General features: G+C 48.8%; 1 protein-coding gene and 2 long non-coding RNA genes across 16 annotated transcripts in view; 2 read left to right on the top strand and 1 right to left on the bottom strand.

Annotated features, from left to right (window-relative positions):
* The window catches only part of VPS35L (VPS35 endosomal protein sorting factor like), a 147,557-nt gene extending 136,674 nt beyond the window's left edge, over positions 1-10,883 (top strand). For 10 of the 13 annotated variants that reach the window (XM_077986358.1, XM_077986361.1, XM_077986364.1 and 7 more), the window contains 2 exons: positions 9,693-9,839; positions 10,572-10,883. In XM_077986358.1, coding sequence (XP_077842484.1) covers positions 9,693-9,839; positions 10,572-10,670 — 246 coding nt within the window. In that variant the 3' untranslated portion in view covers positions 10,671-10,883. The remainder of the gene's footprint in view (positions 1-9,692; positions 9,840-10,571) is intronic. The other 3 variants (XM_077986362.1, XM_015125736.3, XM_077986366.1) reach the window with 1 other exon arrangement.
* On the top strand, positions 52-3,402 carry LOC144338086 (uncharacterized). 2 transcript variants are annotated; one of them, XR_013411896.1, is made up of 2 exons: positions 52-1,563; positions 2,437-3,402. It is a non-coding gene; the product is annotated as an uncharacterized LOC144338086 (long non-coding RNA). The 2 variants fall into 2 exon arrangements; XR_013411897.1 differs by having other exon boundaries at positions 2,444-3,402.
* On the bottom strand, positions 4,398-13,845 carry LOC144338082 (uncharacterized). Its single transcript, XR_013411891.1, has 3 exons — positions 13,480-13,845; positions 5,168-6,190; positions 4,398-4,687 (listed from the first exon to the last, which is right to left on the bottom strand). It is a non-coding gene; the product is annotated as an uncharacterized LOC144338082 (long non-coding RNA).
* Between the last annotated feature and the right edge of the window lie 1,152 nt (positions 13,846-14,997).

Below are 14,997 nucleotides of genomic sequence, written 5' to 3' on the forward strand. Positions count from 1 at the left end.
GTGGTTTAATGTTGGTTCATTCTAGAAAGGAAAATGTGTCATGTGAGTAATGTTTATGTGCAAACCACTTCTCCAGTGCTTTGGGGCCTTCGCTCCTGCTGTTTTCTCTGCCTGGACCGCGCCTACCCCAGGCCTTCCCCTGACTGTTCCTTCTCGTCCTTCAAATCCCAGCTCAAAGGACCTCCTCAGAGAGGCCCTCTCGGACCCTGTTTCAAGGAGCCACCACCACCTGCATGCCTCTGCCCGATTGTCCCTGTGGCCCCTGTTCAGTCACCGTCTGACCTGTTGTGTGTTTCTCTGTCTGTCCCCCAGCTCCTAGGGGGAGCTCCCTCCAGCCTCCCTCAGGAGGGACCTGGTGAGTCTTGAAGACCTGACTGTGTCTGAATGACAAGACAGGGACTCTGGGACCCCGGTAACTCTCTGTACCACCCCACGTCTCATGCAGAGCCCGGCCTCCAGCAGAAGCTCCATCAGTTCATGGTGAATCAGTGATAACATGGGATTGCTATACCTGGGCTCTTTCAGTGCTCACAACAGCCCTGTGAGATGTAGGTGCTGTGTTTATTTCCACTGAATGGGAAGGGAAACTGAGGCTCAGAGAGGCTTATTCAGAGCCCTTGGTATTTCCTCTGGCTGTGATAAAACAGCAGAGATTCCAACCAGGATTCCCAAACCTGAACTCTGCACTGCCACATCGCCCTCCTCAACCAAGGACTTTCCACTTCACTTTTCTTTTTCTTTTTATTTTTTTGAGACAGAGTTTTGCTCTTGTTGCCCAGGCTGGAGTGCAATGGCGCGATCTCAGCTCACTGCAACCTCCGCCTCCCGGGTTCAAGTGATTCTCCTGCCTCAGCCTCCCGAGTAGCTGGGATCAAGGTGCCCGCCACCACACTTGGCTAATTTTTGTAATTTCAGTTGAGATGGGGTTTCACCACGTTGGCCAGGCTGGTCTTGAACTCCCAAAGTGCTGGGATTACAGGCGTGAGCCACGGTGCCCGACCCACTTCACTTTTAAGAAGTGGTCTGTGGTCATTAATAGTAGGCTCTGTTTTTCCAGCCTTCATTATACATTAAGTGCAGTATAAAGAATTTTGCGCATGCATTATTTCACTTAATTCTCACAGCAGTCCCTTTATGCTGTACAGATGAGGAAACCGAATCCTACGGCGGTAGCTATGGAGTATGGTCAAGGCAATTTTCTAGAAGCCCTGCTCTTATCCACAAGCTAAATTCTTTTTATCAGATGTTGTGTCTTTCGTATTTTCAGAAGTTTTTCATATTCTCCATATAGATAGTTGATTGACTGATTTCAATGTAATTTCCGTCTAGTACAACCCAATTAACTACCTGGTTCTCTTCCCAAGTTATGCTGACCATGGCTTCCCTTTTCACAGCTTTGGCCCAAATGTGTGAGTGACACATGAGTCCCAGAGACCCTGTCTCAGACGTGGCCAAGTCAGTTACTTGTGTAGACATAGGTGTGTCTCTGTCACTGTGGGTAAGACTGACTGCTGTAGTGTAGTCAAGATGGAGGCATAGGGGGAGGTTGGCTGCATCTTGGGAGTCACAGCCAGTGCCTGGCCTCTGTCTGCGTCCTTCCCTCACTTTCTGCCTCCAAGCACTTCTCCTGGATCTGCCCTTTATCCACTATGAGCTGTTTGCTCAAAGCTCTGAGCATCTCGATTATTTTATTCCCACCTAGCAAAAGATGTTGCCTGATAACTCATTCCTGATATCCTCCTGGCGGGAGGGGGCCTCTGTTCTGTCACTCTCCTCCTCCTCAGTTCCCTTCCCCAAACCTAAGAGGATTTTTGGACCCCGTGTTCTCAGTGCCCTTCCCATGCTCCCCTCCTTCTAAGGTGCTTGACCACTTCCCTCCTCCAGCTCCTTCATTCCCAACCCACTGGGTCTTCCTGGACACCCGCTTGTTCTTCCTGGGTTTTGCTCCCTTACCTCTTACTTTACATCCTTTCAAAGCATCCAGACCCTTTCAGGACAAAATAAGATCAAACTGGATTGAAGTAGTTCTTTGTCATTTCCAAGACTGTATAAACCACCACCCATCCTCATTTTCCTTCTGCACCCCACCAAAAATACCACAACATTATATAGCTAGCTGTAGATACTCACATGCAGTATATCCTCATTCTTTTTTTGTTTTGTTTTCTTTCGTTTTGAGACAGAGTCTCGCTGCGTCGCCCAGGCTAGAGTGCAGTGGTGTGATCTCAGGTCACTGCAACCTCCGCCTCCCAGGTTCAAGTCATTCTCCTGCCTCAGTCTCCTAAGTAGCTGGGATTACAGGCGCATCCCACCATGCCTGGCTAATTTTTGTGTTTTTAGTAGAGACGGAGTTTTACCACATTGGCCAGGCTGGTCTTGAATTCCTGAGCTCAAGTGATCCGCCTGCCTTGGCCTCCCAAAGTGCTGGGATTATAGGTGTGAGCCACCATGCCCGGCCAATATATACCCATTCTGTCAGGGTGTTCAAGCATGTGTTTGAGTGAGTAGGATTTTTTCTGGCCTCCAAGTTCAGGGGCACTGCCCGAAGGGCTGGCCTTAGGGTTAGTAGTTGAAAGGGCAGAGACCAGCGGGGCGCGATGGCTCACGCCTGTAATCCCAGCACTTTGGGAGGCTGAGGCCGGCGGATCACGAGGTCAGGAGATCGAGACCATCCTGGCTAACACGGTGAAACCCCATCTCTACTAAAAATACAAAAAATTAGCCGGGCATGGTGGCAGGCGCCTGTAGTCCCAGCTACTCGGGAGGCTGAGGCAGAAGAATGGCGTGAACCCGGGAGGCGGAGCTTGCAGTGAGCCTAGATTGCGCTACTGCACTCCAGTCTGGGCGCCAGAGCAAGACTACGTCTCAAGGGAAAAAAAAAAGAGGGCAGAGACCTACATGCCCAACAGTTGCAGAAATGCTGCTGCCCTGGGGGCCCATCGCACCTCACAGCACCTTCTCTAGGGAGGGAGGGTATGTGACTTGTGTTCTACTGATCTTGGGGACCCCGAGCTGTAGTACCAGAACTCTGAGCAAGTTAGTGCCTGGAGGGCTCTTGGTTGTTTGTGGAAAGAGTGGCATTGGAACCCCAGTTTATTTTTCAGGAAAACTGGTTTATCAAACCAGTGAGTATCAGATGAGGCAACTCTCCTAGAATGATTGATACCAGAGGCTGGAAAGTGTATGTGGATGTGTGTGTGGGTGCGGGGGGAGGGCAATGAAGAGAGGTTGGTTAATGGGTACAAAGATAGATAGAATAGTTAGAAGGAATAGGCCAGGCACAATGCCTTAGACCTGTAATCCCAACATTTTGGGAGGCCCAGGTGGGAGGATTAGTTGAGCCTAGGAATTTGAGACCAGCTTAGGTAACATAGTAAAATCCTCTCTATGTAAAAAAAAAAACTTAAAAATTAGGCCAGGTACGGTGGCTCACACCTGTAATCCCAGCACTTTGGGAGGCTGAGGTGGGCGGATCACTTGAGGCCAGGAGTTCGAGACCAGTCTGGCCAACATGACAAAATCCCACCTCTACAAAAAATAGAGAAAAAATTAGCTGTGCGTGGTGGTGTGCACCTGTAGTCACAGCTACTTGGGAGGCTGAGGCAGGAGAATCACTTAAACCCAGGAGGTGGAGGTTGCCATGAGCCCAGATCATGCCATTGCACTCCAGCCTGGGTGACAGAGTGAGACTCCATCTCAAAAAAAAAATTTAAAATTAGCCGGGCGTGGTGGTGTGTGCCTGTAGTCCCAGCTACTGGAGAGGCTGAGGCAGGAGTTCGAGGCTGCAGTGAGCTGTGATCATGCCACTGCACTCCAGCCTAGGCAACAGAGCAAGTTCCTGTCTCCAAAAAAAGAAAAGAAAAAAGGGGGAATAAAAGGGAATTAAGTTCTAATGTTCAACAGCAGAGCAGAGTAACTATAGTTAACAACAATGTATTATACATTTCAAAATAGCTATAAGAGAAGACTTGAAATGTTCCATACACATAGAAATGATAAATGCAGCCGCGCGCGGTGGCTCACGCCTATAATCCCAGCACTTTGGGAGGCCGAGGTGGGTGGATCATAAGGTCAGCAGTTCAAGACCATCCTGGTCAAGATGGTGAAACCCCGTCTCCACTAAAAATACAAAAATTAGCCGGGTGTGGTGGCGGACACCTGTAATCACAGCTACTTAGGAGGCTGAGGCAGACAATTGCTTGAACCTGGGAGGCGGAGCTTGCAGTGAGCTGAGATCGTACCACTGCACTCCTGCCTGGGAGGGAGACTCCATCTCAAAAAAAAAAAAAAAAGAAATGATAAATGCTTAGGTGATAGACACACCAAACACCCTGGCATCATCATTGTATATTCTAGGCATGTAACAAAGCATCACATGTATCTCATAAACACAAATCTTATGTATCAATAATTTTTTTAATGTTGCATATGTGAGGCTCATGAATCAGGATGGGAAAATAAAACCCTAAATACACATTTAAAAGGCCTTTTACAAACATATACAAACACTCAGCAAGGGTTCATACCTCTTCCCTTTTCTGTGTAGATGGTTTTCAGGAGAGAGTCCTTTCAGCCTACAGGAATAATGGAAGCCCATCACCTTCAGCTTGTACAAATTCGATCCCCCCATGGAAAGTTTGTTTAGCTTTTTCCCCTGATTTTTTTTTTTTTTTCCCTGAGACAGGGTCTCACTCTGTCATCCAGGCTGGAGTGCAGTGGCACTATCTCAGCTCACTGCAGCTTCAACCTCCTGGACGCAAGTGATCCTCCCATGTCAGCCTCCCAAGTAGCTGGGACTACAGGCGTGCACCACCACACTCAGCTAATTTTTTGTTTGTTGCTTGTAGAGCCGGGGTCTGTGTTGCCCAGGCTACTCTCAAAATACTGAGCTTGGCCGGGCATGGTGGCTCACGCCTGTAATCCCAGCACTTTTGGGAGGCTGAGGCGGGCGGATCACTTGAGGTCAGAAGTTTGAGACCAGCGTGGCCATCATGGTGAAACCTCATCTCTACTAAAAATACAAAAATTAGCCGGGTGTGGTGGCGCATGCCTGTAATCTCAGATACTCGGGAGGCTGAGGCAGGAGAATTGCTTGAACCCAGGATGGGGAGGTTTGAGTGAGCTGAGATCGCACCACTGCACTCCAGCCTGGGTGACAGAGCGAGACTCCGTCTCAAAAAAAAATAAAATAAAATAAATACAGAGCTCAAGTGATCGACCCACGATGGCCTCGGGCTCCCAAAGTGCTGGGGATTCCAGGAGTGAGCCACCATGCCCAGCCTTCCCCTGATTTCTTGAAACCATTGGCTCTGGCTCCACCTTCTAGTTCAGGGACTCCTTAGAACAGTGACATGTGTTTGACAAGTCACACCCACAGAAAACTTGACATGTGGTTCAAAATTACATTTCTTCATGCTGAGGCAACAGGCCGGGTTTAATCAGAGGTGGTTACTGACAGCATAAATGATCACAGCCCAGAAGTCCCAAGCTTGCAATAAAAATGAAGCCCAGAACCATATAATTTGGAGCTATTTATATTTAACATTGATGTCTGTTTCTCTGGTGGAGAGAGGGGTTGATGGTGATAGTGATTCTGAAACAAAACTCTGAAAGAATAGCAGAGATGGAATGTTTCTGAAGAACATTTCACATGGCGTGAATACCAGCGACGTTCACTGAAAATGTCTGTCCGCGTACGCATATTTATTGCAAAAACATCAGGCATAGTGGCTCATGCCTGTAATCCCAACACTTTGGGAGGCTGGGGAAGAAGGATTGCTTGATTCCAGGAGTTTGAGACCAGCCTGGGGGACATAGTAAAACCCCATCTCTAAAAAAATGTAAAAGTTACCCAGGTATGGTGGAGTGCACCCTGAGTAGCTGGGACTACTCAGGAGGCTGAGGTGGGAGGATCGCTTGAGCCCAGGAGTGCGAGGTTGCAGTCAGCTGTGATTGCACCACTACACTCCAACCCTGGCAGCAGAGCAAGACCCCGTCTCTAAAATAAATCAGTCAACAAAAACATGGTCACATGGGTGGACCAAGCTCAAACTGAACATGTTATCCTTCGTTTTTTTTGTTTTGTTTTGTTTCTTTTTGAGACAGAGTCTCACTGTGTTGCCCAGACTGGAGTGTTGTGGTACAATCTCAGCTGAGTACAACCTCTACCTCCTGGATTCAAGTGATTCTCCTGCCTCAGCCTGCTGAGTAGCTGGGTCTACAGGCGCGTGCCACCACGCCTGGCTAATTTTTTGTATTTTTAGTAGAGACGGGGTTTCACTGTTAATCAGGATGGTCTCGATCTCCTGACCTCATGATCCGCCTGCCTCAGCCTGCCAAAGTGCTAGGATTACAGGCATGAGCCGCCGCGCCCGGCTATCCTTCGTTTTAATGGTGCAATTTGAAGTTTAGCTCAAGCAGCCATATTGGAGTCCTCTGAAGTCTGGTACCCCCAAGAGCATGAGGCTTGGTACCCAGGCCCATCACAGACCAGGAAAGGCCTGGTGGGATTTCTCCCCACCGAGTGGGGTGGGGGGCTTCCTGCTGTTGGAAAACCTTGAAGCCTGTGCCGTCCTGAGAATCATCTCTCTTAGCTCTGGTAGCAACCCTGCTTCCAAAATCATCCTCTTAAGGCCACGTGAAGGTGCCAGCCTCATTTTAATCACAAGCTGTATTTCATGAAGTTGTTTGGGTGTGGTGGAGCTGGGAACTGTGCCAAACCCAGAGAGCTTCCTGGAAATGACAATTCTCATAGGAAAAGCAGCTCTTTTCTATTTAAAACCTCTGTGGCGAGGGGAGGGGATCAGGCCCTGATTTGGTTCCCGAGCTACGTGTGTGTATTTTTCTCGGTGTTTGAATATCAGCATGTGTCTCATCCCTCAGACACGTCTCTAATGATTTCACTTTTAATGGGCTTTGGCATTTAAAACACATGCGAATTGAGCTTTTTGCTAATTGAGAAGATATGGAATGGAGAAATAGCCAATTAGGTATTGTGCTGCTTGTCTGACTTTTAAAACAATTTCTCCCACTTCAGTGAAAGGTAGTCAAAGGGCCTCTCTCCAAGGAGACTTAGTTGGCTTTGAAAGAGTTTTATTTTAGCTTGTTCTTCTAGATCCAAGCAGAAAGCGGGGCTCCCGTTCTCCCAGGTGTCGGACGAGGACCAGGTTAAAAGGAGAGCAGAACGGGCTCAGGTTCCCACTTGGGGCATAACTGCATTGTCTGTTAGAACAAATGACGCCAGAGCAGGCGGTCGCTAGCCAGTTTGTGAGTCCGTGCCCAGTAGCTGCCAGCCCGCATGCCCCATGCCAAAGCGCTTTTCTCTTGGTGCCCGCGGGCCTGGGCGCCCACAGCACAACCTGCTCCCTGATGACTGGGTTCTTCGCCGTCGGCTCTGCTGCTTCTGTGACTGTCGCTGCTCTAGGCTGTTGCCAAGGCAGGCTCAATTTTGCCGGGTGGGGGTGGGGGGTGCTGAAGATTCTTAATTGCCACTCCCCACCTTGCCCAACTGCATTGGAAGCTATTCCTTGACTTTTTCTTTAAGACAGGGTCTTGCTCTGATGCCCAGGGTTGTGTGCAGTGGTGGGATCATAGCTCACTGCAGCCTCCAACTCTTGCCCTCAAGTGATCCTCCAGCCTCAGCCTCCTGAGTAGCTGGGACCACAGGTGTGTGCTACCATGCTCAGCTAATTTTTTTTTTCTTTTCACTAAAAGACTTTAAATTCTCACTTGGGAAAGGACAGTAAGGGGTAACTCAGTTGGCATAGCATCTAGCAGGCGCCATGTGAAATACCTGTGGAACGTTGGATGGATGGATGGTTGATAAGGTGGTTTTAGCCACCAAGAGTAGTTGAGAAAAGCAGGAAGAAAGGTGTTTTGGTGTAAGCCCAGTCAAGCCATTCTTACTCCCTGCAGAAAACTGCATAGCCGAAGTTGGCTCGCAGCACTGGGCAAGTCTCTCATGCCCTTCCGACTCCGATTCCTGGTAAGATGCGACCCTGAGTGTGTGGCCTGGAGAGGGCTGCAAGTACGGGCACAGGCTCTGGAGTCAGACATCTGGAGCTCGGACTCCCCTCTGCATTGTGAGGACCCAACTGTGGTCCTTGGGCAAGTTCCTAACCTTTCAGAGCCTCAGGTGCCTCATCTGCAGAATGGGAGCGTATTCATTTCCTGTTGCCGCCATAACCAATTGCCACAAACTTGGCATCTTACAGCAGTACCCATTTGTGATCTCACTGGTAGGTGAGAAGTCAGTGCTGGCTGGCACCGGTGTCTCTGTTCTGGGTTTCACAAGGCCAGAGTCAAGGTCTTGCTGGCTGGGCTCTTATCAGGAGGCACTGGAAAGAATCCACTTCCTTGTTCCTTCAGGGTATTTGCAGACTGCAGTTCCATGTGATCATGGGCTGAGGTCCTGTGTCTGTTGGCCGGGCGTCCTTCTTAGCTTCTAGAAGCTGCCTGTGTTTCTCAGCTCGTGGCCAGCACTGGTGGGCCAGCTTCTCCTTATGCCTTGAATCTCTGACTTCCCTTCTTCCTCCTCTTTCCTGTTTTTCTCTTCCACTGCTTGTCGCTGATTCTGGTTGGAGAAATGCTTCTGCTTTTAAGGGCTCCAGTGATTCGAGTGGGACCACTCAGGTCATCTAAGATACGCTCCCTACCTTAATTCCATCTGCAGTCTCTCCACAGCAGCACCGGGATTCGTGCTTGAATAACAGGGGAAGGAATGTTGGGAGACGCCTCTAGAATTCTGTCTATCATGGGTGGTTAGGAATGTACCTGCCACGGAGTTGTCATGAAGGTTAAATCAGGCGAGTTGTATGAAGCACAGAGCAGAATCCCTGGCACACTCTTCAGGGCTCTTACACGCATTCACTGTCAGGGAGCAGACACGAGACTCTTGGCAGCACTGATGTTGTGCAGATGTGGGATCTGCTCTGGCCCCATGGGTTCCTGAACAGCAGGTACCCACCTGTTGATGTGGCTGTTCGAGGGGCCTTCGTTTACCTTGGGGAAGTTGTATCCTCTCTCCTGGGCCTGGGGTTGCATTTTGGAGATTTATTTTCCCTTTTGTCTTATCATTCAAAGCTGGAGTTCAGGTTTGGTCAACCATGACGCTGTGGTTAGACTTTTTTTTTTGGCAAGATACCTCTCACATCAGATTACTGAGCAAGAAAGGGAAGATCTGATGCCAGCATGTAAAGGCTGGATATGGGCACCAAGGATTGGGGAGCTCAGTTCCGGAGATGTCTTTTGGTCTTTATTACCGGCAGCCCAGGGGCAGGAATACTGACTACAGCTTTGGGTAGTTTGAGGACACATCTGAAAGAGGCAAGGTGAAGCCTTTCAGTTTTCAGCTGTACTTGTGTTAAAGCAAGGCTTGTCACCGCTGGTTACCCTTCATTCCTCGACCTCCCTGAATGGTGTTTCTTCCATTTCATGAGTAATGACCATCTGTGGGCACAGAGCTTCGTCATCTTACTGAATCCCCACCCCCTGCAGTGGTGACCTTACTGTCATTTACAGATGAAGAAGCTGGCACTCTGGGAGGTTCAGCAGCTTGCCCTACAGCACATACGTGGCAGAGCTGGCACTGGAACTCAGGCATGACCTACCCCAGAGTCAGACTGTCCACAGCATCTCTGCAGGGCACAGCCTGAGCCCCAGTGCAAGGCAGTAACCTCCGTTTTCTGTTTCAGGCCCTGAAGCGCCAGAGCTCGTTGGGCCTTTCCTTTTTTAACAGCATCTTGGCCCATGGGGACCTACGCAACAACAAGCTCAACCAGCTCTCCGTCAACCTGTGGCACCTGGCACAGAGGCACGGCTGTGCAGACACCAGGACCATGGTGAGGCGCTCGGAGGGCCACGTGGTATAAGCCCACTGGCCAGTGCACAGCCACCCTCAACACAGCCTTGTGGCCTGGACATCAGACAGACAACCCCAATCTCCCCTTTTAGAAAGGCACTTGGTCCATTTCTGCTGGATCACTTCCTAGCAGTGAAAAGGAGAGCTGGCCAGGTGTGGCAGCTCATGCCTGTAATCCCAGCACTTTGGGAGGCTGAGACAGGAGGATCGCTTGAGGCCAGGGGTTTGACACCAGCCTGGGCAACAGAGAGAGACCTGGTCTCTACAAAAAAAAAAAAAAAATTAGCCGGGCATGGTGGTGCACATGTGTAGTCCCAGCTACTCGGAAGGCTGAAGAGGGAGGAGGGCTTGAGCCCAGGAGTTGGAGGCTGCAGTGAGCTATGATCACACCACTGCCCTCCAGCCTGGGTGACAGAGCAAGACCTTGTCTCCAGAACAAAAAACAGAAGCACAGCTTTAAAAGTCTGTTCCCTCTGCATAAAAACCATACACATAAAACATCAGTCATTTCTGGTCACACCCAAATCTGATTTTTAGGGCAAGCTGCAATCCAACAAGTTAAAGACTTTGATTTCTTCCCTCCCCTCATCCCTCAAAAAACTCACTATTCTCTGCTAAGAAATCTAAGCTCACATAATGGCTGATTCATTAGAGCCTTGGGCTCCAAGGATAATGAACCAGAAAGGAGATGGATCTTTCTTTTTTCTCCTAGGTGAAAACGCTAGAATACATCAAGAAGCAAAGCAAACAACCAGACATGACTCATCTGACGGAGCTGGCCCTCAGACTCCCTCTGCAAACAAGGACCTAACCCCCAGGCCCATCCGCAGGCTCAGGGACTCTGGCGCCAAATCCAGGAGGATCTGCTCTGCTGCCCTGAACTCTCATTGCAATTTAGGTTTCGCATTTTCCTTTTCTTTTTACATATGTGCAAATTGGTTTAAGCTTTGGCCTCTATCCAGGTTATTCTGACAATGAAGAAATGGGAGTTGTCAGAGCATTAAAATGCAATCTTCATTGAGAAGCAGCGTCTCTGCGTTGTCTTTGCACAAGTGGCCTTCAGTCTACTCAGCCCAATCCGATGGGCCTTTAGCATGAGAGAAACAAGAATGCAAGTAACATCTTTCTTTTCTGGGAGGTGTTTTTTTTTTTTCTTTCATAGTTTAGAAAAAGGACTTTGAAAAGCAGTCCACTTTTAAAGTTTCAGACCCATTCCATTCCAGACTTTGTACCTTCAAGTTAGAGCACGCCCAAAGTCTGGAACTCAGTGTTACCTGAACCTCTATGGAGGATTTATAAAAGGCAGAAATAGCACTCCATTAACTCTTTTTCCTATCAAAAGCAGCTCTTGATTGGACTTAGAATCTGTGTTGGTGGACCAAAGGAGAAAGCGAGGTCAAATTTGAAATTCTCTGTGGCTTCAGTATACAGTAACTGAATAAATGTCCTGAAGGAGCATTTATGTTCATGACTGTTCATTTAATTACTTCTGACTGTCTTCCTCCAGAAGAGAGAGAACGTGTCTAAATTTATTAGCCTGGTTTGTTTTGCAGCCACAATTCTCAACAGCATGTGATTCTGTCTGCTTTTCTTCCAACAGTTTGGCGGAACCTGATTCTTCTATTACGACTGGTGAGCTTGCACCGACATTTCATTTTGAATCAGTAAAAGCATTCATACCGATTGGTGATTCATACTCTCAGCCCCACTGCCATTGTGAAAATGCATCCACGCTGTGGATTTAAAGTGCTGCAAACTATTGTGCTTCTAGAAGATCCACACTGGAACCGGACATAGATTACATTTCATTTTTACTCTGAGAAATACAAGACTACAATTGAACACTTAGTTAACCTCAAGACAGTAAAAGGGGCTAAAAATTATTTTTAAATCAATTTATTGGCTGGGCACGGTGACTCACGCCTGTAATCCCAGCACTTTGGGAGGCCGAGGTGGGTGGATCACCTGAGGTCAGGAATTCGAGACCAGCCTGGCCAAGATGGTGAAACACACTCCAGCCTGTGCAACAGAGCAAGACTCCATCTCAAAAAAAAAAAAAAAAAAAGAAAAAGAAAAATGATGGAAACTTCTACATGAGACTTATATTAGGTCTTCTATTGTTACTTTAACAAATTGCCCCAATTTTAGCGGCTTAAAACATAATGTTGTCATCTGACGGTTCTATTGGTCTGAAGTCCACCTGGTCTCACTGGGCTAAAATTAAGGCATCAGCAGGGCTACGCTCCTTTCGGGAGGCTCTAGGAGGGGAATCTACTTCCTTTCCAGCTTCTAGACGGCACGTACATTCCTTGGCTTCTGACCCTTCCCTTCCCATCTTCAAAAGCAGCAGTGTCTAGTCAAGTCTTTCTTAAAAGTCTCTTTGACGCGGACTCTTTCTTGCCTTCCTCTTCCACATTTAGGGATCTTTGCGATTACCTTGGGCCCACCCAGAAATGCAGGATCCTCTTCCTGTTTTAAGGTCGGCTGATGAGCAAACTTAATTCCCTTTTGTTTTGTAACCTAACAAATACACAGGTTCTGAGGATACGTGGTAGGAAGGGGTGTTATTCTGCCAACTTCTTTTGTGAGGACTGTGTCTATTTGGCAAATACTTTTTTTTTTTTTTTTTTTTTTGAGACAGTCTTGCTGTCACCCAGGCTGGAGCACAGTGATGCAATCATGGCTCACTGCAGCCATGCTGGAGGGTAGTGCTCAAACCAATATTAATTTACAAAGGATGGGAGCTAGAGTGATTCTCCAAAGAAAAGATTGCCACAGAGTAGGTGGGGTCCTGCTCATCTGAGCGATGGTGGTCTGCACTGGCAGAAAGCAGGTTAAGTCCATTCTGAAGACACCCAGCATCGTGGTGTCCTGGCTGCCCAACCTCCACTGGTGAGACCTGAAGTTCTTATGTACATAGAAAAGCAATAAAGCCCCCCTGTGCCAATGGAACTCCTAAGCCAGTGGTGATGCTGAGTTAGAAAGTCACACCCTCAGCCGGGCACGGCAGCTCACGCCTGTAATCCCAGCACTTTGGGAGGCCGAGGCAGGCGGATCACGAGGTCAGGTGATCGAGACCATCCTGGCTAACACAGTGAAACCCCGTCTCTACTAAAAATACAAAAAATTAGCCGGGCATGGTGGCAGGCACCTGTAGTCCCAGCTACTCGGGAGGCTGAGGCAGGAGAATGGTGTGAACCCAGGAGGCAGAGGTTGCAGTGAGCTGAGATTGTGCCACTGCGCTCCAGCCTGGGCAACAACAGAGCAAGACTCTGTCTCCAAAAAAAAAAAAAAAAAAAAAAAAAAAAAAAAAAAAGTCACACACCATTACAGACAGAATTTACACCGGGGCAAGGCCTGACCATCACACCCTCGTGAGAGCTACCAGTCAGCAGGGCTTGGATGGGAGCAACACAGTGGACATAGGATCACCTTCTCTCCACAATCACCCAAAGATACCTTTTTATTTTTTTGAGACGGAGTCTCACTCTGTTGCCCAGGCTAGAGTATGCAGTGGCGTGACCCCAGCTCACTACAACCTCCACCTCCCGGATTCAAGCGATTCTCCTGCCTCAGCCTCCTGAGTAGCTAGGATTACAAGCCTGTGACACCACACCCACCTGGCTAATTTTTGTTATTTTCAGTAGAGACGGGGTTTCACCATGTTGGTCAGGCTGGTCTCGAACTCCTAACCTCGTGATCTGCCCACCTCGGCCTCCCAAAGTGCTGGGATTACAGGCGTGAGCCACTGCACCCGGCAGAGTACAACCCTTTTAAAAGAGCTAAGGCAGGCCAACATCAGGGTGACCTCTTGGCAAAATAAAAACTATGAATAGAAATGGCTGATTCCAGCTACTCAGGGGGCTGAGGAACGAGAATCACTTGAACCCAGGAAGCAGGGGTTACAATGAGCCGAGATCACGCCACTACACCCCAGCCTGGGCAACTGTGCGAGACTCCATCTCAAAAAAAAAAAAAAAAAAAAACGGCTGGTTCCTGTTTACACCAAGCACATTGCTATAGTGTTGCTCAAGGTCAGGAGGGATTTGTTTCTCCATCAAAGGAGGAGGTGCCCAGAAGGCGCTCACTCAAATCCAGAACACTGCCTCTTGGGCTTTCCACGGCCTCTCCCATTATGTACCTCAAGGTTGAATCCAGGAAAGAAAGGCAGGCCAAGTTCACGTCCTGAGGGAAGTGGCCCAAGTAGGTCCTTGTAGCACACACTTGTACAACTACTGACCTGGCCAACGCTTGCGGGTCAGGACTCAGAGCCAGGGAAACCGTCTGAAGTGCCTGCCTCACCTCTGCCCAGTGGGCAGCTGTGGACACCATGGCCACCTGACCAGCATCCACTCTTTTTGACTGAGGGGAATCACCACCCTTCCCATGACAGGGGCGGGTGCAGGTATGGGCAGATGACTCATTGCCCAGCAATGGAGGCTTCTGGAAGTTTCCCTGAGACACAAAAAGGCTTTTCTTCCTCTGGAATGTTCTAGGGTCTTGATATGCTGCCTGGAACTGTTACTGCCACCTTTGTACTAGCCTTGATAAAGCCAACACTTTATCAAGGGGATGTGTTGATGATGTGGGGATGATGAAGATAATGCTTCCTTGACGGGCTGCTGAACCAGGCCCTAATCAGGCCTTCCTGCCATGTGAGACTGAACTTTCTGGCCATCAAGGCCTGCCTGGGCTGGGATGTCTGTAGGAGGCGTGTACAGGCTGAATGATCATGAAAATGTCCCAGTCAGAACCTGTCTTTTGGGATGCAAAAGGCTAGGTGAATGCAAAGAAGGTGGTCACAGATGGTCATGTGCGACTTCAGCCACTGGACCTGGAGCTCTCTGAGGCTTGCTGTAGAGTCCAGACTCGGAAACACCGTCCCAACAGCTAATGAGGCAACTTCCCGTGTCATCTCCACATGTTCATCTCCTCCTGGCATTCAATATCCACCTACAGAAGTCACCTGGGATTCTCTTCCTTGTGATAAAAAAGAATCTCATCAGATACATCCCAGGGGCTGGGCACGGTGGCTCACACCTGTGATCCCAGCACTGGGGGGCCGAGGCAGGAGGATGAGTTGAGTCCAAGAATCTGGGACCAGCCTGGACAATATAGTGAGACCCCATCTCTAAAAA

Source organism: Macaca mulatta, chromosome 20 (assembly GCF_049350105.2).
Source record: "Macaca mulatta isolate MMU2019108-1 chromosome 20, T2T-MMU8v2.0, whole genome shotgun sequence".
Taxonomy (NCBI): Eukaryota; Metazoa; Chordata; class Mammalia; order Primates; family Cercopithecidae; genus Macaca; species Macaca mulatta.